The sequence below is a fragment of the Pleurodeles waltl genome, chromosome 5 (genome assembly GCF_031143425.1).
Source record: "Pleurodeles waltl isolate 20211129_DDA chromosome 5, aPleWal1.hap1.20221129, whole genome shotgun sequence".
In the NCBI taxonomy this organism is placed as follows: domain Eukaryota; kingdom Metazoa; phylum Chordata; class Amphibia; order Caudata; family Salamandridae; genus Pleurodeles; species Pleurodeles waltl.
The window spans coordinates 1,187,855,219-1,187,875,627 of NC_090444.1; the positions used below are offsets into that span (position 1 = coordinate 1,187,855,219).

The window sequence follows — 20,409 nt, forward strand, 5'->3', positions numbered from 1 at the left end:
TGAATGGCAAGGAGAGGCAGGAGCAGCAACCTTGGGTGGGGAAGCACAATGCCAGGCCCTGCTTCCAACTACCTAATATCCACCCCATTCCCCCAACGAGCATTGTGATGCACATTTTACTTAACGTTTTTCACTGCAAAAACAAAGGTTACAAGGTTGTTGTAGTTAGGAAATAGAACTATAAAAAAAAAAAAACCTTAGATATTCCCTAAAAAGCCACAAGTTACAGGGACGTTGTAGTTGGCTTCAAAGTAATAGAAATTCAGCTGTTATAGTTATTTATTTCAAGTAACTATAGCTTGCGCCTTCGCCATGCACTGCTAATTACCCCAGATATTACATCACTCATAACATCTTATATGGCATCCTTGATAATATCACTAACATTTGCAGTAAAATTTTTGATGAGGAAACTGCATGGCGAGGGCATGAGTTATAGTTACCTTAGGACATTAGTTACTTGGTATGACTCTTAACTAAAACACGTGAATTTCTGTGGTTTTGTGCGTGTAAAATCTGAATTTAACTATAACGCCCCGTAACCTTTGTTTTTTAGTAGTTAGATAGATCGATAGATTTACCTTGCTTATATATATTAAAAAATTAGGTCCTGCATACCCAACAGCACAAGCTGTCTGTTTGCAAAAGACATATTGCGGGCCTGCCAGGGATTTCTGCTCACCTACTGATTACCATTGTTTGGCTTTATTCTCCCTCTCATTTTCTTGGTTTTTATACAATGGCTTTCCTTGCACCAACTTCCCTATCTTGTATTTGCCTCACCTGGAGCATAGCCTCTTTACCATCTCTGACTGACTGGCTTCTATCCTACCCCTAATCACTTTTAGGGAAGTGCTTCCTTTTTCTTTTTTTCTTTTTTTCTTAAGCAGTCCTTTAAATTGCATGGTTTTCAGCTCTCGCTTTTATGTGCTTCACCTCCCCACCAAATATCTTCCCCCCAACCACCGTGCTATCATCTTGTACATGTTCCCCATTGCACTTCCACCACCCAAACTCCATGCCTCCACCATGCTGTTATTCTGTTATTTTTATGATTGTGTGCTTCCCTCGATCCCTGTATTGCTCTTTGTAGTGTGCTGCTTTTCCCCTCTTCTGCCCATTCTCTGTTGCTTCCCGCTCCTTTTTTGCATACAACACCCACAATCTTGTTTTTTTTACTTTTATTTTTTTAGTAGCAATTTGCTTCCAGCCAATCAGCCTAAAAGGAAAAAAGCAACTTCTTCTTCCAGTAATTGTTTTTTTAGTTACCAATTTTGACTGTGTAAAAAAAAAAAAAGCTCCCCGGGTCATTTTGTGGGGTGCATATATAGTGACAGGCACACATACATCATCATGCATTTAAGTGCTGACAAAATAATGCAGCTGAATAATCTCACTTTTTAAAAAACATATTGCCATGCCACACAGCATCTTGCGGATGCTGTACAGCATCAGCAAAAGGCATTGGAAAGAAATTAGTTCCCAAAAGTAAGACCTAGTGTCTTTGCCAATGTTTGTTACATGGATTTCCCCTTTTGGCATTGTTAACCCCCCTCCCCCCCACACACACACACACTTTTTTTCTGATATCTGATTCTAACCTGACTGAGTGTGTGCTGGGATCCTGCTAACCACGCCCCAGTGCCTATGTTCTTTCCCTAAACTGTGCCATTGCTTCCACAATTGGCACACCCATGGCACACAGCCAAGTCCCTGTGGCCAGGGAGGGTCTCTAAGGGCTGTAGCATGTATTGTTCCACCCTAAGGGACCCCTCACCAACCACATGCACATTGTTGATTGTGTGTGTTGGTGGGGCCAAAAAGGTACAGGCGACATAGCATCCCTGTCTGGGTGCCATGCCCACAAACCACTGCATGTGAAATAGGTAAGTCACCCCTCTAGCATGCCTTACAACCCTAAGGCAGGATGCATTATACCACATGTGAGGGCATAGCAGCATCAGCAGTATGCCCCTACAGTGCCTAAGTCCATTCTTAGACACTGTAAGTGCAGTGTGGCCATATTGAGTACATGAGCTGCGCGTTTGTCATTCCGAACTTCACAGCTCCATGATGGCTTCACTAAAGACTGGGGCGTTTGGTATCAAACTTCTCAGCTCAATAAACCCACACTGATGCCAGTGTTGGATTTATTGAAAAATGCCCACAGAGGGCATCTTAGAGATGCCCACTGTATTTCACCCAACCCTCTAGTGGGAGGCTGACCGGTCTGTGCCAACCTTCCACTAACAGAAAGGTTTCTGATCCCATGGGGTGAGAGCCTTTGTGCTCTCTGGGGTTGTGGACAAAGCCTGCTCTGGGTGGAGGTGCCACCCCCTTGCAGGAGCTGCTAAACTTGGCAGTGAGCTTCAAAGTCTCCTGTCTTTTGTTACCCTGCCCCAGGGCACCCAAGCTAGTGGAGATCCCTGCCCCCCCCCCCCTGGACCAAGCCCCACATTTGGCGACCGGTCCGTCTATAAAATTAGTAGACACAAGGAGGAGGACCACCTCCGCTGGGACCACCACTAAGGTGCCTAGAGCTGAGGTGACCCCCTCATTGCAGAATCTTTCAGCTTGTTTTGGAGGATAGTTAGTAGGATTAGGAATGTGTCCCTCTCCCCACAGAAAGTGGGCACAGGAAGGGTGAATCCTCCCTCAGGGACAGTAGCCGTGTCACCTCTGTAACGCCCCTAAATCTAATATTTAGGGGCACCCCTGAAACTTGCTCATAAGATTCATGGCGACCTGAAAAGAAGGACTGAAAAGCTGCACTTGCAGAGAAAACTCCAGGCAATCACTGATGGCCCCAGCCCTACCGGCCTGTCTACAGCTTCAAGACATGTGCTACAAGAAGACCACTCATCCTGAAGGACCAGCAACCTCTACAAACCCCAAGAGGACTGCCTGCCTGCCTGCCCACGGACCAAGATCTCCCAAGGACAGCGGCCCTGTCCACAAAGAAACCTCCAAGAAGGACTCCAGAACAGCACCGGATCCGTGAGTCCTGCTCACTCTGCACCCGACACCCACCACCCGAGTCTAGGTGGCCCTTCGGGCCAGAGAGAGAGTCCCCAGGTGATTCATTGGGCACCCGACACCAACTTTGACCTCTGCACCCAGCCAGCCCTGTGTTGCTGGTGGTGCACCCTGGGTGTTGTGCTGAACTTCTCCCTTTGGACACCTTAACTCCTGAAGACTGGGGTCGTAAGTTGAGTACTTACCTGCAAACTGTGTTGTTACTTTTACTCCCCTAGGACTGTATTGCTTTCTATGAGAAATTGCACTAAGTGTATATTTTGAAATTGAAAAGTATTACCTGTAAACTGTTTTACCTGTGAATTCCAAACAAAGTGCATTTGATACTTGCAAGTGATACATTCTTGAAACTGTACTTACCTGCAACAATTATACTTTTGATTCTAGAAATAAAGTAACAAAGTATATTTTTGATACATAAAACATTGGTCAGGAGTTAGTCATTGAGTGTGTGCCTCATTTCTTGACTCTGTGTGTACAACAAAAGCTCTGCACTACCCTCTGATAAGCCTAACTGTTCGACCACACTACCACAAAAGAGAGCATTAGTATTATCTACTTTAGCCTCTGTGAAGCCACTGGACTCACACTATACCTTACTTTGGTGTGGTGTATACATAGAGCCAGTTTCCTTCACTTATTTTTATATAGCACCTACAGCTGTTTCTCCTTGTGTCTGATTTTTGGCTAACTAAGGAACTAAGTCACAGGAAAGTTCTGTTGAATAATGGTTGCCAGTAAAGAGGATATTAGTATACCTGTTACCATAGCATTTATTTTTCTTTTTTGGATTTACTGAGCAGTAGATCTCAACTGCCATTGCAAAAAGCTTAAAATCCATCTATTTACACACGGCCACCATTAAGTTCATCTGATGACATCTGACTAGCTATTATAGCCTTTTTGCTGAAAGAAACACACAAAAGGTGATGGGAGGATGCTAGCAATACTTTAAACCACTCGGCACAGTGCGCAGGGGACCCATGTCTGGGCATACCCTTTGCCTCTTAGGGCATTACATGAAGCACATAAAAGGTGAGGGGAGGATGCTTGCAATACGTCTAATCACTGACAATTCGTTTGGGGAGAATTCCAGTCCATCATTCTTTTGCCCACCATGACACCTCAGATGGGACCCAGCCATATACAAATCAATCTTGACCCTTCTCCTCTAGGAACAGTCCAGCCCCAAGTGCCAGGTCCTCCCTGAACCAGAATACAAGCAAATCTAGACCGGTTTCACCCTGATTGGGGCTGTTTGGTCAAGTGCAGCTTTTTTGCTGCTCTCCTAACTCAGCAATTAATTTAATGTTGAAAACTGATTTGACTCTAAAAGTCTATGCACTCTCAATTTCTGTCAGAAGAGGGAACATGGGTACAGTAAGGTAAAGGGATTTGCCCAAGATCATAGTGAAGGAAATTATTATTGAAACCAACTAAGGCTTGTCAAATGTTTTGATCACACTTGGATGGATTTGTATGGGCCCGCAAGCTGATGTCACCAGCCCCTCTTTTATATCCTACCAGAAGGAGGGATGATCCACATTAAAACACAGTCAGTCCTAGCAAAGATTCTGTAGTTTAGTGGTGGGATCTCATCCACCTCCCCCCAACACAAGCAAGAATCCTGGACGAGTATTTTTCATTATATGTCAATTGAGAATAGATTATATGTATCAAAATTGAAGCAACAATCACAATATGTTTAGGTATGGCAAACATAAGAATAAAGAAAAGTAAGTATTATAGTGGGGTGGGTGTGTACTTATACAGAGATAGATAGATAGATAGATAGATAGATAGATAGATAGATAGATAGATAGATAGATAGATAGATAGATAGCGAGTTAGCTTTGGACAACATACTTTGCTGATCAGTGATACACCCAGAGTCTTTGACAGCTCTTTTCTTGATCATTTTAATGGAAACTTTATTTTGTCCTTACTCAGGAGTCCTTGCTCATCAAAGCTTTAAAATACGTTTCTGTTTAGAAGGCCTTCACTGCACAGCTCTTATGGAATCAGCTATACACTTCAGAGCTATAAGCCTGCAACAGCTCTTTAGTTTCCATTGAAATTTGTGCATGAATGAAAAACTTACATCTAAGATGTTCCACTGGCCAGCAGTGGAATCACAAGAGGTACTTACAAGCTCATCTTGTCCACAAACTCACTTCAGGTTTATACAGGACCTTCTCTGATGGTTGATAGTAGCTACTAGATTTCCTGGACCAGCAGCCAAATCCTGGTGTCCTTGACATGGGATGTCTTGAAACAGGAATAATTTGCAACTATGGCACAAATTCAGGTCCACAATCTTTGTTCTTCAGAGGCGAGCGTATTCCATACATAATAAAGTTAAAGCCAGTTTCTTTCACCAGTCAAGAAATGGAAAAAATCTAATTCAGACTATATACCTGTTTTGCAAAATGTTTGCACCAAAAGCGCCTGCAAGTTCTAGATAAGGTAAAAAGAAATATACAGTAGAAAACTCATCATTATCATTTATAGCACGTTGTGCAAAAAAACTGATCATCTGAAAGTGCTTCATCGATAGGCTTGCTAATTAAATTATTGGTCTGTCATTTCATCTTATTGTGTGTTTCTTTTCTGGTACAGTGATTATTTCTTCACATATGATCAGCAACACTCTGCCACGTTTGCTCACTTGTTTTCTTTTGTTTCTAACATTACAGGGGGTACGCAGTATGACCAAAAACATATTATCCTGAGCACAATATCCGCAGACAAAGAAACGCAGTGTTGGGAATTGTTAGTCTTGTGAGCCCAGAACTGGAGACATTTTGGTGAACAAATTGACTGCCCTTTCAGTAGTGTTTATTGAAGAATGCAACAAAGCTACAGTGAAATGCATCTCCCAGAATCCTCCATTGTATGGGCAGGACTTTGAACCCGGAGCAATCAGGATTGGTCTGATGCGTAGTTTTACGTTTGCAGCGCAACCCAGCATTCTGTTTATGATCTATGGTATCAAGAACATCAAACCAAAGGGCCTCTTCTCTGTACTGGAAATCCAGCCAGCACTTTACCATCCCAAATACATCAAAGTTCAGACGTACTTTAAATTATTTCTTAAAAATGTTTATCTAACGTTTTTCATTCAGAGCACATATGTAAAAATAAATATTTTTAAATCAGTGGGGCTCCAAACGGCTTAAAAATCCAGAATCCCATTGTTTCTTTGGAAGGGGGACAAGGTGGACATTTTGCCTTATGCCTTGGAAGATTGTGATGTGTCTGATGGAAAAAATATGTCCCAACAGCCTGCTAGTTTTCTTTGCAGCTTACATTTTTTATTATAAGTTGTCTCTGTGTATGTTTTTACTCCGACAATCGTTGATTTTAATATTTGTTCTTGTCATTGGGGAGAAATGCAATATATACATATATATATACGGTACTTCGCTTTACCAACCATGGTAGCATGTTGAACATGTTATTGATTACAGGACTCGGTTTTTAAGATAGCATCGTATATCAGTCAAAAGGTTTGATGTATCCTGTGAGGATTCGAAAACTAACGAGCTGCAGCACACACGTTTTATGCAGTAGTGCAAATGACAATTTGACGTTGAACATCCGTGGTGCTCCACTGCCCATGCAAAGCGAGAGCATGCAGTGTTTAGTAAGGGCAACTCATCAAGTATGCTTTCTGCAGCATCATAGCCAGGAGTAAAAAAAAAAAGTTTAATTTATGGCAGTGATTTTTCATCACAGCTTATTGTCCATAAAGGCATATTCACAACAGAGATGGAAGCTTTGCCATGCATAATCTCAAAAACACGCTAAACGTTAGCCAAAGTATTATTTGCACAATAGTGGAACGCAATGTGTTCGACATATATTTTTTTCGAATTAAAAAAAAAATCAATGCAATTCGTACAGCCACTTCATGACTGTGGCTTATGTTTTCTAATCATGTATCCGTGGATATACCGATAGTGTTTAAGTATGACTCGTATCATCCGATCCCCTACATGTGTCTGAGCAGTATGTGCACCCGAAGGTCGTTAATTGAGTGTCAATTTATGCATTATGCAACATAATAGAAAGACCAGCTTGCCAGGACTACAAAGGAGCTGGATCTCTCCTGCTCCAAAGGCTATACACTACTGTATACGATGGGCAGTTAAAGGACTGGTTCTCTGTATTGTGTTCTGCAGGTGGTCTTCGGATCGTACAGAAAATCATAAACAGGGGAAGGAGTAGGGTTTATGTTACACAATCCAGTACCACAGTAAGCCGTTCTACAGTCATGTCTTTTCGCAGTCTTATCGAGGCAGTACCCTCCGCAGGTCCTAAGTGCTGATGGACTGACCTGAGATTTGTCTAGGAACCAGCTTTGTTGCTGCTATGTGTGTTATTTCATAGGGAATGGCCCATGGTAATAATATTGTCAGAAACAGGAAAACCTGCACTGGCATAGCTTGACAGTGTTTGTCTTTTGTTAAATGGGCACCCCTCCACCATTAAAAAGTTTAAAATAATCAACAAGCGTTTTCCTGTGTATTTTGCACAATTATGTTGGCGGTCAGATGGGACAGCCTTCCTGTTAAATTTCTGATATCTGGCAGCAGACGGGCTACATCTGTCACCGTTCCCCCTTCCCCCCACAGTTATTGACTATGCATCCTTTTTGCCTTTGACACGTTTTTGTGCCGGGAATGGCAGCACTTTATCCAACTTAATTGGGTTGTGTTTGTGATTAGATTCAGCATGTTTGCTGTGAATAAGGGGTTGCTAGCTTGCTGTTTGCTTACTGATACAAAGAAATGAAATACGTCAGACGTCTGCTGATGAAACCAAAGATTTCATCACTGGACTACTAACACTGTTGACCAGTGGAGGATATGAAAAGACCTTAATACCTAGAAGTGCCCAGAATACGTATATTGCCGTTTTTATTGCTTATAAAAGAAGGTGATGTTTTATATCATTAATATGGAAATGCAAGTATGTCTCCTTTAAATGTTTTACTCCTCTGTAAAGTGCACTGCAAAATAGAGTAACCAAAGTTTCTATCTTTAATTCTTATATTTGTCTAGACTGTTTTAAAATGCATTTTGTACAGAAACATGCTGCTCTTTTTTGTTTATGAAACCTGTTTTCCACGTACCCTGGTGTTTAGAAATATTTTGTTGCTATTTTTCTAAGCCTCAACCCTTTTCACCCACCGTTTCCAACGAAATCCTCTTTAACAATAAAATTTTGTTCTGGTAGATCAGTTGTGACTGTTTCTTGCATTAAGCCATTTTTGTACATAACTTCACTATTTTACTTTAAATGTAGTCAGTTCTTATCAGACACACTTGTCCTGATAATCTTCGGTGGGTTATATACTGTGTCCATGACTATGTGATGCTCACATTTCCTGAGGTTGTCATATTGCCAATGTACAGGAGTTTACTTCTTCCTCTAAGACCACTAGGTTGCAAGGCACATGTTTTTTGATCTGCAGGCTTTATTAATTGGGTAAACCAATATTGAAAATAGTCGATTTATCTCAATGCAGAAATTGAAATAATTTAAACTCAGTTTGCCACATTACATTTCTACACTTTGTCATGTCATCAGTTTCTCAGTGTCCTCCGAACTTCTTCTTTAGGTGGGAGACCGATTGGCAACAGTTCTGACTTCCTCTGGTTAAAATGTTGTCAATTTACATGGCTCAATAAACCACTTCACCATATTGACTCCACTGCACCTTCTCCTGTGGTACAAGCAGCATCTTTATCAGGACTTCAAACTAGTGTGCCCGAAAATGTGAAAATCTATCTCTCACTAAGATTCTATTATTTTCCCTTGGAGTAGTAGGTCAGCTTGCACCACTTTACCCAAAAGTACTACTCAGTGATTCTGGGTGACCTGCACATAGTGTACGTTGCAAGAAAGTCCTTAACATGCAGCATGCAATCTGAAGTAGGGGGCATATTTACCTAAGAGCTGAGGCACTCTTGCGCCATGCAACGCGGTGCAAGAGTGACACAATTCTTAAGTTAGATTTATCAAATCACGCAAGGCTACCTTGCGTGGCCAGGACTGGCTTGATAAATCTAGATGAATGCAGTGCAAATCGCTGCGTTTCGTTACTCTGCCCTGGGAAGGAGTTTAATAGGTGGAGTGTGGGTATTCTCACGCATCCACCTGCAGATTTTGGCGCATTCCCAGATTTACCATTAGTGGCAGACCTGAGAATGTGTCCAAAACCTACGCCTCCCCAGGTGAGGCGTAACGAGGAGAAATATCTTTATTTCTCCTTACTTCCTCTTTCTGTGTCTCATAGAAAAAGGAAAATGCCTCTCAGGATTGTTTTTGTGCAGCAAGGTGACCTTTCCTGCACAAAAACAATCCATCTTCCAATGCTGACACCCTTACACCATGTTGCAAGGGTACCTGTGTTAGTGGTAGGCAACAGGTTGTGTGCCAGTGCAGGGAAAAGCTAGGAATGCGCAGAACAGTGTTAAGTGTGGCACATTCTAGCCCTCCCTCTATCACGCAGTGCAGGAAGTGACTTGTTGCATTGTGCTGGATGATTTGTTGATAAATATGCCCCAGAGTTTTTTTAGGCATTCCTTAAGCTTAGTATAGCCGCACTAACCAAATTCTCACCAGCATGTCCCTCATTTTGTGCGCTCAATGTTCCACATTCTGATTTACAATAATAGACAATGACAAGGAATGCCATTTTGTCCTGATGGTCTTTCCTTAAAATGCCTTATAAAGTAGTTCCCATTAGTGAGCGTCACAGTTTTATATTGGCAGAAAGAAGTCTAGTTTGTAGTCGGTGGTTGTGCCAGTGCCCCTTCATAGTTCAGCTTCCCGTATTAGTTCTGTCGGTGCAACTTGTACTAGGCACAGTTATAACTGTGCCTACTGCTTTATACAAACTGGGTGGAGGATGCCGTCGTGGACCACAAGCCTGATGTCAGTGGATATTCTTGCACTCTTGTGAATGATGTAGTGTGGATGGATCTCAACAAAGGGGTATGACTCCCTTTCTAAGACTGGTCTTTTGGGCCGGGCTCTCCCATCAAAATCTTCTAATCTAATTTTTACCCATCGAGCATGATGTAAGGCTGCCACAGAAAGGTAGCAAACCCTCTTTAATCCTTTATCACCACTATTTTGCATTTGTAAAGCACTATTCTTGATAAAGAGTCCCTTCGTTCTTATAATCATATTGAAATTGTTAGGCACGCACTAAGATGCTTGCTAGGTGATCAGTTGAAAGGGATTGACTAAAAACAAGTTATAAAACCTTTACAGAGAAACTTATAGTTTTCAAGGCGTTTAAGCTTAACAGCCAGATAGTTCCAATGTACGGCTACAGAAAACTGTTGGGGAGATGACTCAAAGAAGGTGCAACAGCCCCCAGCATTTTCTTCTGCTATATGATCATCGAAGTTTGTGATAGGAATATGTCACAGGCTGCCCCAGGAATCTGAGTAAATATCTCGTTCGTTAACGTATAACTCGTTTCAGTTACGAAAACTCAGATAAGTCTTCGTTCACACAAAGAAGTGGGGACCTTTCTCTGTTGGCTGCAGAATAAGGAACAACTTAAACAATGCAGAAATCCATAAGGCATAACGCTGTTCCAATCTAGGCGAGTGTTGGAGACTCAACTCTTTGAAAAACACATCACAATGCATTAACCATCCACAATCCATCTACGTCTCCTATCACTCATTGACGTTATGCTTACTTTTGACCGTGTACAGCAAGCGCTACCTTTTGGCTAAGTTTGACCTACAGAAATACCGTTGCCAAAAATACATAGAAAGCGCTGTGCAGATTTTGGGGCAGATTTACTAAACTCTACAACGCAGCTAAGTAAGTTGCTGTGTTGTGTTGCATCAAAAGGAGAGAGCAGAAATGTGCCATATCTGTTAAGATATAGCACATTTCTGTTCTCTCATAGCTCTGGCGCACGTCTGGTAGCCTAGTACCAACGCAAGCACCCTTGGGGAAATTGATGCAAGGGTGCTTGCGCTGGGGTCAGAATAGCTTTTGTACAGGAAGCATGCATGCTGCAGCATTACTGACTTTAGTAAATAACGATTTGTGGTGAAATACATGGGTAGATGCATGGGGATGCCCACGCTCTGCCTATGCAATACATCCCCAATGCAAGGCAGCAATATGCATTGTCTTGTGTTACTTTTGGGATAAAATCCCACTCAAAGCCACACAAATCTTGATTTGTGTGTCTTGGTAAATCCCAAAACAGATTTTGCATGGAGATTGGTGACCGGTGCAACCCCTATGCAAAATCTTAGTAAACCTGGGCCTTGGTAATTGCTAATTCTGTACTAAAGGTTTAGAGTGTAGAGTTTCCAACGAATACTCTTATATACCTTGTCCTTCATCCTAAATAGTTTTTATATTCAGCAAAGTTACTTCTCTTGAATTCCACTTTTGGATACTGCTTTGGCATCTGCCAGTTCTTTGGAGAACTACAGCACATAGTGGGAGTGTTGTTTGAGGATCCTGTTGGTAGGAGAAGCACTAGAATCCAGTGCCAGAATAATGAATGAGGCAAGCATGTCCTATCTTATGTCTGCTTTACATCTAAAATAGAGAGGAGGTACCTTAAGATTGTTAGTATGAGATTGCTACCTAATTTTGGGCCACAAATGACCTAAATTGATAGGCTAACACGGAAAAAGTAAATGAACATAGGCAAAATTAAGTGGTAATGCAACACGGTGAAACCAAATAAAGAAGAGAAATTTCTGACCTGTTCAGGAGCACATTCTTTGCTCTCCCATATTGACCATAATTCCTATGTGAATACACATAAGGTGACGCAAAGCCAAAATACCCGTTTGTGGGTTGTCGGACCACACCCCAGTTACTTTGTCTTTTCAATTAGAGATGCTGAAAGATTGGTAATGTGGAGACCGAATATCAGATGGCTTCTAAACCCCAATTTAAGGGAAAACGTGCGGTTGGGAACAATAGAATATTTAAAACGTAATCAAGGGGTCACTGGGCTCACCAACGGTTCTCCGGACGCCTTAATGCCTGCAGTCAAAGACAAAACATTATCCTTGATTACTGAGCTCAAGAAGAATGAAGCTGAAGAACGTTTGAAGGACGAACGACACATTTTGTGCTTCTAGAACAAATCAAGGAAAACAGCCACCGGTACAATACAATATAATATGAACTGAACAGAACTAAACTAGAATATAAATGAAACTGCTTCATACAAACTCCACAGCTAAAGCCCTGGTCATCAGTGTACTGGTCCTTTTTCTGTTGCCTGGGGCACTCAGCAGAGATGTCCTCCATCGCTGATGACTTTTAGTATTTTCACAAGAGCCACAAGGATTTGGAGACACTCGATGATTTTGGGATTTTCTCAAGCCTACAGATAAATTGGGAGCAATCAAACTTGTACATTGACAGGTTGAAGCCACAGATAAAAGTGGTCTGACACAATATTCCATACAACATGTTTCAAAAGGCCTGAAATACCTAGGTATATACATATCAAAAATAGGAAATATGTTTGGCATAATAACATCACCATATAGGTGGAGAGGCTTAGGGAATACATGCAATGTTGAATGTGATTCCCCATATCATGAATGGGCAGAATATCTCTAGTAAAAATGGCCTACTTACCTATCGAGTTCTATTCCTTGTAACTGGGTCCTTGGAAAATAACAAAATCCTTTTTAAGCCGCTATCCTCCATTGTTTGTCGCTTCCTATGGCAGAATAAAACTCCTTGAGTCCGTTTGTCAAAATGTTGTAAGTCGCCCTATGATGGAGTCCCTGCTTATAGCCTTCTTTGCATATTATAAAGCTGCCCATCTTGCTGTTATAAATAACTGGACGTATGACACCAGACCAGACTCTGTCTACCCAAGTGAATGTAGGGCCCAAGTAATGTAAGTCCCACAAAGCACTTCTTGTGGATTTATCCGACAGGAGTTACCCCTATCTACTAGAAGAGGTGTATTGGTTTGGGGAGAGGTTCCACGAGAATTGGGATGGAAATTTTAACTTTCTGAGCAGGTCCCTGTGTGGCAGAGTAATCTTATGCTTGATGTGATGCAATTACACAGGTTTCGATGCTGGACTGTTTTGGCTATAACATGTCAAAGTGACATACCAATGAATAATCTGTTCAAAACCTTTAGAGAAATTTGAGAGCAATATGGGCTATTATCCAACCAAAATTTCCAGTAGTAGTTAAGACACACAATAAAGCCATACCTTATTATTCATGACGATAGTCTCAAATAGTCCTCTTTAAGCGATCCACTATCTGAGACAATTATGGGAAACTTATCTTGGAACTTTTGAAGATGATGAATGACCAGAAGCATTGAGGGCCCCCAGAGATATTGCCATTGTGGCAGGTCTGACTTATCCAGTTCAAATATCTCCACTGTGTATAATATACTAGAGAACATTTCTGGCAGATGGGCCAACACAGGACCTGTACTTGTCTGAGATGTGCTAAGGATACTGGCACCTAGCTACACGCCGTGTGAGAATAAATGAAAATACATGCAGAACCGGAGGAATATTTCACAAGTTTTATCTGAGAATAATAATGTTGAAGTTTTTTCAAGTTGTATATTCCTGGTGCTTTGCAGAGTTCATCTAGGAAGACAGGGTTCAAGGCCTGAGGATCCTATCATCAGGCGATGTCAGTGACGGATCTACACTTTGTGTGCCTTTAGTGTTTGGAGTGCGACCATGACCCAAAGTTGTGCTCTGAGTGTCGGCCCATGCATCCGAAGGCTTTGAGGGAGCAATCACTGAAGCTGATGGTGGCTCGAAACTCGACTCCATGTAAGTCGAGGTCCCGGCCGAGAGGAAGATCCCACGAGCGGTCACTGAGTCACACTTTGTTGAAATCCCACTCGAAGTCCTCGGGACGATTGGTTAAGTCGAGGCACAAGAAAAAGTCGAACAAAGCAAAACATTCTTCGACTTCACCCGGTCCGTCAGTGGACGAGATGAGTGAGCATCATTGTTTTAGTCCTTCATCTGCAGAGGCTGCATCTGGACCGACTCCGTGCCTCCCCAAGTTTCCAGGAGCAAGAGTGACCCCTGCCCAGTTAAAAATTTATGTGGCCATGCGCCTCATTATGGGGCAGTCTGACAGCTGGAGCACCTCTAGGTCCCGCAGAGTCGGAAGGTGACACTTTGAGTTCCACGCTAGCAGCTTAGGCGTCTGCTCCGAGGGGCACCCATGGATCCATGCTTGGATCTGGAGCGGTGTCTGTCATGCCATAACAACTTTCCCTGACACCGGCCCAGATGCCAATGCTCCCAGCCCCACTTGTGCCAACGTGCGGCGCTGTCCTCATCCTCATTGCCCACTCCAACACCAAGCTTGATGGGTGTCGTACAACACTAACTCGGGCGCAGATAGGAGCCATGCCTCCTATGTCTGACCCTGAGCCTGTTTCTTATGGGCTAGGGTACAGTGAAGAATGGGTTGGGTCACTGGACCCTTTAGAATACCAGCTACAAGACCCATTAAACTGGCATGCAAACTTGGGTGAAGTAAGTGGACTGGACACCTCCTCAGATATTGGCATGCTTTCTCCTCCTACTGTGGTTACAAAGGAGGGTGCTTCCGACTCAATGGAGGTGTGAAGAGCAGCGGAGGTCCTGGACCTTGAGCTACTTCGGTGGCAGTCAGGACTAGCCTCCTGACAGAGGTGCTTCAACTTGGAGCTTCATCCTTGGATCTCTTGCTCCCCTTCAATGAAGCCCTTACAGATATCCTACTGGGGACCTGGTCCAAACCCAGCACAGGGGCTCCTCTGAACAGGACAACTGCCATCCCACCATCGCCCTACTCCAGGCAACCTGAGTTTCCTCACGTAACACCCCACTCATAAGAGCTTGGTTATCCAAGCCTCCACTTCCCTGGGCATGTTCCCTTCCACAACCCCGGATAGGGAATCCACGAGGCTGGACACACTTGGGAAGATGGGTTTTTTTTCCCACCAGCCTGGCATTGTGGTCCATGAACACTGCAAGCCTTTTGGGCTGTTATTCCCATACCCTGTGGGATACAGTTGTACAAGTGCTGCCACAGGTCCTGGAGGAGGCCCGGGCTGTACTCTCCCAAGCAGTTGCTGACAGGAGAGAAGCAGCAAAGTTCAAGATCCGATGTGGACTGGACACGACTGACTCACTGGGCAGAGCGGTTGCATCAACAGTGGCCATTTGGAGCCATGCCTGGTTGTGGACGACTGGCTTTTAAGGGGATGTCCAAGTCAAACTTATGGACATGCCCTTTGATGGCACCCGTCTCTTTGGAGAGAAAGCAGACTCGAGCGCTTCAAGAATTCTCATAGCACGGCCAGGTCTTTGGGCCCTGTGGTGACCCCTCGTACCCCTCATTCTGCTTCTCGTCCCTGATGTAACTACAGAAGGTCCGTCCTACCATAGCCATTCCTTTCCAGCCACTGGTGCCCGGCCTCTACATGCCTGAGGATGTGGGATCCACCTCACTCGTGGATCAGGGAGCAAGCAGTCCGGCCAGTCAGTGCACCCCTCTTGCCCCCTGCGTGTGCACCAGCTTCCAAACCTTCCTAGTCTAACTCATCCCAACCCGGGACCAGTTGGAGGCAGGTTCCATCATCATCTGCTCCGCTAACAGTCCATCACGTCAGACAGGTGGGTTTTGCAGATAGTCTGAAGGGGCCACTCCCTCCCTCCCTCCCGAGACTACCCCTCCATCCATGTCACCACCCTATGATCGGATGACAGAGGATCACTTGGCAATTCTCTGGGAGGAAGTTAGGGCTCTCTTGGCTAAGGGAGCCACAGAGAGGGTTCCTGTACCAGAAGTGGGTCGTAGTTGCTATTTCCGCTACTTTCTGGTGCCCAAAAAGGACATGGGCCTCTGATCTATCCTAGACCTTCAGTCTCTCAATCTCTTCCTCAGGAAGGAGAAGTTCAAAATGCTCACTCTGGCTCTGGTTTTATTTGCCCTGGACCCAGGAGACTGCATGGTAGTGTTGGACTTGCAGGACGCTTATTTCCATATTCCCGTTCTGCCATCACACAGACGTTACTTGCGGATCACGGTAGGCCACGAGGACTTTCAGTTCACCGTGCTTCCCTTTGGCCTTACCAGCGCCGCTCAGTGGTTCACCAATATGATGGCGCGGTTGCAGCGCATCTGCGCTGGTCAGGGGTTTCAGGCTTCCCCTACCTCGACAACTGACTGTTGGAGGCGGGCTCACTCTAGGCTGTCGTCTCCTACCTCCAGACTATGGCGGACATTATGCATTCGCTGGCATTTACTATAAACATGCCAAAGTCACACCTGACTCCCTCTCATATGCTCCCTTTCATCGGAGCTGTTATATACACTGAAATTTTGGATTTATCATCCTGAGCGTTGAGTCCAGGATATCCGGGTTATGATACCGATGTTTCAACCGTTATTCTGGATTTTGGTGAGAATGACTCAAAGGCTGCTGGGCCTAATGGCCTCCTGCATCCTGTTGGTGAATCATGACAGATGGCATATGTGGGCTCTGCAGTGGGACCTGACGTTCTAGTGGGAGCAACATTAGCGTAATCTCTCTGACATGGTCCAGATCTCAGAGGGCACTTTGCGAGATCTGCAGTGGTGGCTACCGAATCGTGTTTGGGTCAGAGGCAGATGCAGCACTCCTGGGATGGGGCTGCCATCTGGGAGAGGTGGAGATAAGAGGCATCTGGTCTCTGGCGGAGTCGGAATTCACATCAACTTGTTAGAGCTCCGGGCGATCAGGCTAGCATTGAAAGCATTTCTCTCCTCTCTCAAGGGGAAAGTAGGGCAGGTGTTCACGGACAACACCATCCCGTTGTGGTATAACAATAAGCAGGGCGGGATGGGGTTGCGGACCCTTTATCAGGAGGCTCTGTACCTCTGAACATGGCTGGACAACAGGGCATATCCCTGGTGGTTCATCATTTGGCAGGCTCTCTGAACGGCAGAGCAGACTAACTCGGCTGACAATGCTTAATGTATCACTAATGGCGTCTCCATCTGGAGGTGGTGCAAGGTCTCTTCCAGCAGTGTGGAGAGCCTTGGTTAGATCTGTTCACCTCCGCAGAGAAAGGCCAGTGCCAGCAGTATTGCCCTTTGGAGTTTCCAAGGCGGCAATCGCTCACAACGCTTTCAATCGTAAGTGGAACTCAGGCCTCCTGTACGCCGTTCTGCCCATAACACTTCTGCCCCGAGTTCTCAAGAAGATCAAGAATGACCGAGCCCAAGTCATTCTTGTGGACCTGGGCTGGGCACGAAGTCTGGTACTCCGAGCTATTGAGTATGGCCATCGATCCTCTGATGAGACTGCTGCTTCAGGATGATCTTCTGTCACAGCAGCAGGGGAGGGTTCGCCACCCGAAACTGTCCAGTCTCCACCTTCTTGTGTGGAGATTGAGCGGCAGCAGTTAACAGTTTTTGACCTTCCACCCGAAATCTGTAACCTTATCTTGCCAGCCAGGTGTCCCTCCACCAAAACAGTGTATGCCTGTAATTGGAAGAAATTTGTGGCATGGTGCACGGACAAGTCTGTTTACCCTTTTTCTGTCCCTCTCTCTGAGGTTCTATTGTTTATTCTTTCTCTGGCCCAACAGGCTTCTGCTATGGGCACTCTCATCACATTCCTGATTTGCGCTCCTAATGAGCCTCTCTACAATTGTTCTCTCAGGCTTCTCGCCTTGAAAACAGTCTTCCTTGTGGCCATTATCACTGCCAGCAGGGTGAGTAAGCTGCAGGTGTTGTCATCTAAGCAACCCTACCTTTCCATCTATCCTGACTAAGGTGCTTCAGACTAGGGCTTCCTTTTTGCCAAAAGTGGTCATGCCCTTTCATGTAGGCCAATCCATTACTTTGTCTACTTTTTAGGCACCCCCTCATCCTTCTAAGAAAGAGTACAGACTCTATCGCCTGAACCCAAAAAGTGCGTTGGCATTCTATTTTGATCATACAAAAGCGTTCTGGGTTGATGATCAACTCTTTGTTGGTTATGTGGGTGCAAAGAAAGGTCAGGCAGTGCAGAAGCGGACCATTTCCCGATAGATCATACTCTGTATTATCTGCTACGCACTGTCCAAGAAGCAACAGACTTCAGGTTTGCATACACATTCTACCAGAGCAATAGCAGCTACCACTGCGTTAGCACATGGAGATCCAGTCCTTGATATTTGTCAGGCGGTGACGTGGGCATCCTTGTGTACATTCACCAAACACTACTGCCTGGACAGTCAAGCCCATACGGACGGGTACTTTGCCTGTTCTATCCTGCAGGATTTTGGTTCGCAGACCCACCTCCTGGGGTGGTATTGCTTGTGTATCTATTCAAAAGGTAAGGAATCTGCAACTAGAAGTCTGTATCAGATGAACAAGTTACTTACCTTCGGTAACACCTTATCTGGTAGAAACATATACAAACTGATTTCTAGGGGCAGGAACTCCCCTTTCAGGGTCTTAGTTTTGACACCCCAGTGGTCTGTGTTCTTCATGACGGTGCATCTGGCATGGAAAGTCGTGAAAAGAAACTGTCAGGGCACCAGCGGGGGGTGCCTTTATAGGACCCGTGATGTCATATCTGGTGCGGACTAAGCCGATGACGAACATGGAGCCGGTTGACACCACCTAATGGCGCACAGGGGTACTGCTCGAGAAAACTCTCCAGATCCTGTCTGATGCCTGGGAGAAATTCAAATGTAAGGAATCTGCAACTGGAATATGTCTCTACCAGATAAGGCGTTCTCAAAGATAAGTAACTTGTTCACTAGATTCACACTAGGCCTTGCTGAATATTGTGACCAAAAGTTACACCAATAGATACACCAACTGTTTACTGCAGTGAGGCTAGTAATTTCACAGAAAGGCATTGCCTAACTGTTCCATGCCCTACAAGCACCAAGGCCCAGATTTACAAAACTTTGACGCAACACAGTGCAGCAAGCAAAGTTGCTGTGCTGCATTGCATTACCGGCAGACAGCAGAACTGCATCATATCTACAAAGAGTTTACAGAGCTCTGCTCTCTCCCTGTGCTGGCACACGTACTGTAGCCATGCACTAATGCAGGCACCTTTGTGCCATAGTGCAGGGGTGTTTGCATTGATGTCAGCATTGTTTTTGTGCCGGAAGGAGTCCCTTCCGGCACAAAAACTATTATGAAAGGCGATTGCCTCTTTTTATGCTTATTGCAGAATGCAGCACGCATGCAAAGAGGAAAACAGAGAAAAAAGAAAAATGTTTCTCCTCATTAGGCCAGGCTTAGGAAGGCACAGGATTTCAGTGCAAATCTATGTCTACAAGTCTTTGTAGATATATATTTGCATCAAAATCCATAGGTGGATGCACAGAAACGCTAATACACCACCCCGGAATGCCTCATTGACGCTAAATAATGCAAGCTACCGTACTGCGCTGCGTTGCTTTTGGCTCCAAAACAATGGAAATCGTTGATTTGTAAATACCTGGATTTTGTGTCAGGTCTGCGTTAAAAAAGTAACACATGGCTGCCGCAAAATCTTTGTAAATCTGGATTCGGGTTTGGAAACATGGGAGCGGGGTTTGGGCAATGTTGAATTCTGAAAAAGCAGGTGTATGAGGACCATGCTTGCCCACACAAACACGGCAAAATATGGGTACAATGGCAACCCTATTATAACTATGCAGAGTCTGACGGTAGCCTGATGGTAGCCTTAAACTTTATTATACCAATTTTATTATGTCCAATTTGGATTTTATTCTCCTCCTTAATGGAAGGGATTTCTGTGTACGTGTCATGTATTCAAACTGCGACTGTCAAAGTTCTGTTTTCACATTAAGATTTATACTGAGAAAACTAATAAAGGTGTATAAAAAAACAGCCAGATTCTACAGAAAACCAGGCCCTATGAAGTGAAACAGAGGCCCATAGTCTGGGACGTGGAGGGCATAGCTAATCGTGCACCAGAGTCTGAGTATTTAAAGATACAAGCAAGTTACTCAGTTTGACCAAAAAAGACAACCTACCAATGAATTAAAGTCAGCCAAGACAGCAGCCAAAAGGCTTATGAGGTGTGAAAAGGCATCAGCAAAGTTACAGGGTGGACCAGGACACAAAGGAGCAAAATACATCAAAATTGAACATATATAATACCCATAATATCTGGAAAAGGAAAATCCAGAAGTGACGTAACAGTTATCTCAAGTGTTAACAGTATGAAAGCAACATCCTGCCATTAATGGCTTATGGTCAGCGTGCAAATGCTTACACCTTAGTGAATTTGGCAAACAAAAGGTTTCTAAAGCCCAGACTGTACGACCGCCAAGAAATTGAGAGGGAGATTTAGCAAAGTGTAGCATTGCC

The 20,409-nt window shown here is 44.2% G+C and overlaps 1 protein-coding gene across 5 annotated transcripts in view; it reads left to right on the plus strand.

Annotated features, from left to right (window-relative positions):
• CRYBG1 (crystallin beta-gamma domain containing 1) overlaps positions 1 to 8,276 on the plus strand; it is a 785,716-nt gene extending 777,440 nt beyond the window's left edge. For all 5 annotated transcript variants that reach the window (XM_069235429.1, XM_069235430.1, XM_069235431.1 and 2 more), the window contains one exon: positions 5,733 to 8,276. In XM_069235429.1, the coding sequence (XP_069091530.1) occupies positions 5,733 to 5,821 (89 nt within the window). In that variant the 3' untranslated portion in view covers positions 5,822 to 8,276. The remainder of the gene's footprint in view (positions 1 to 5,732) is intronic.
• The last annotated feature ends 12,133 nt before the right edge of the window (positions 8,277 to 20,409 follow it).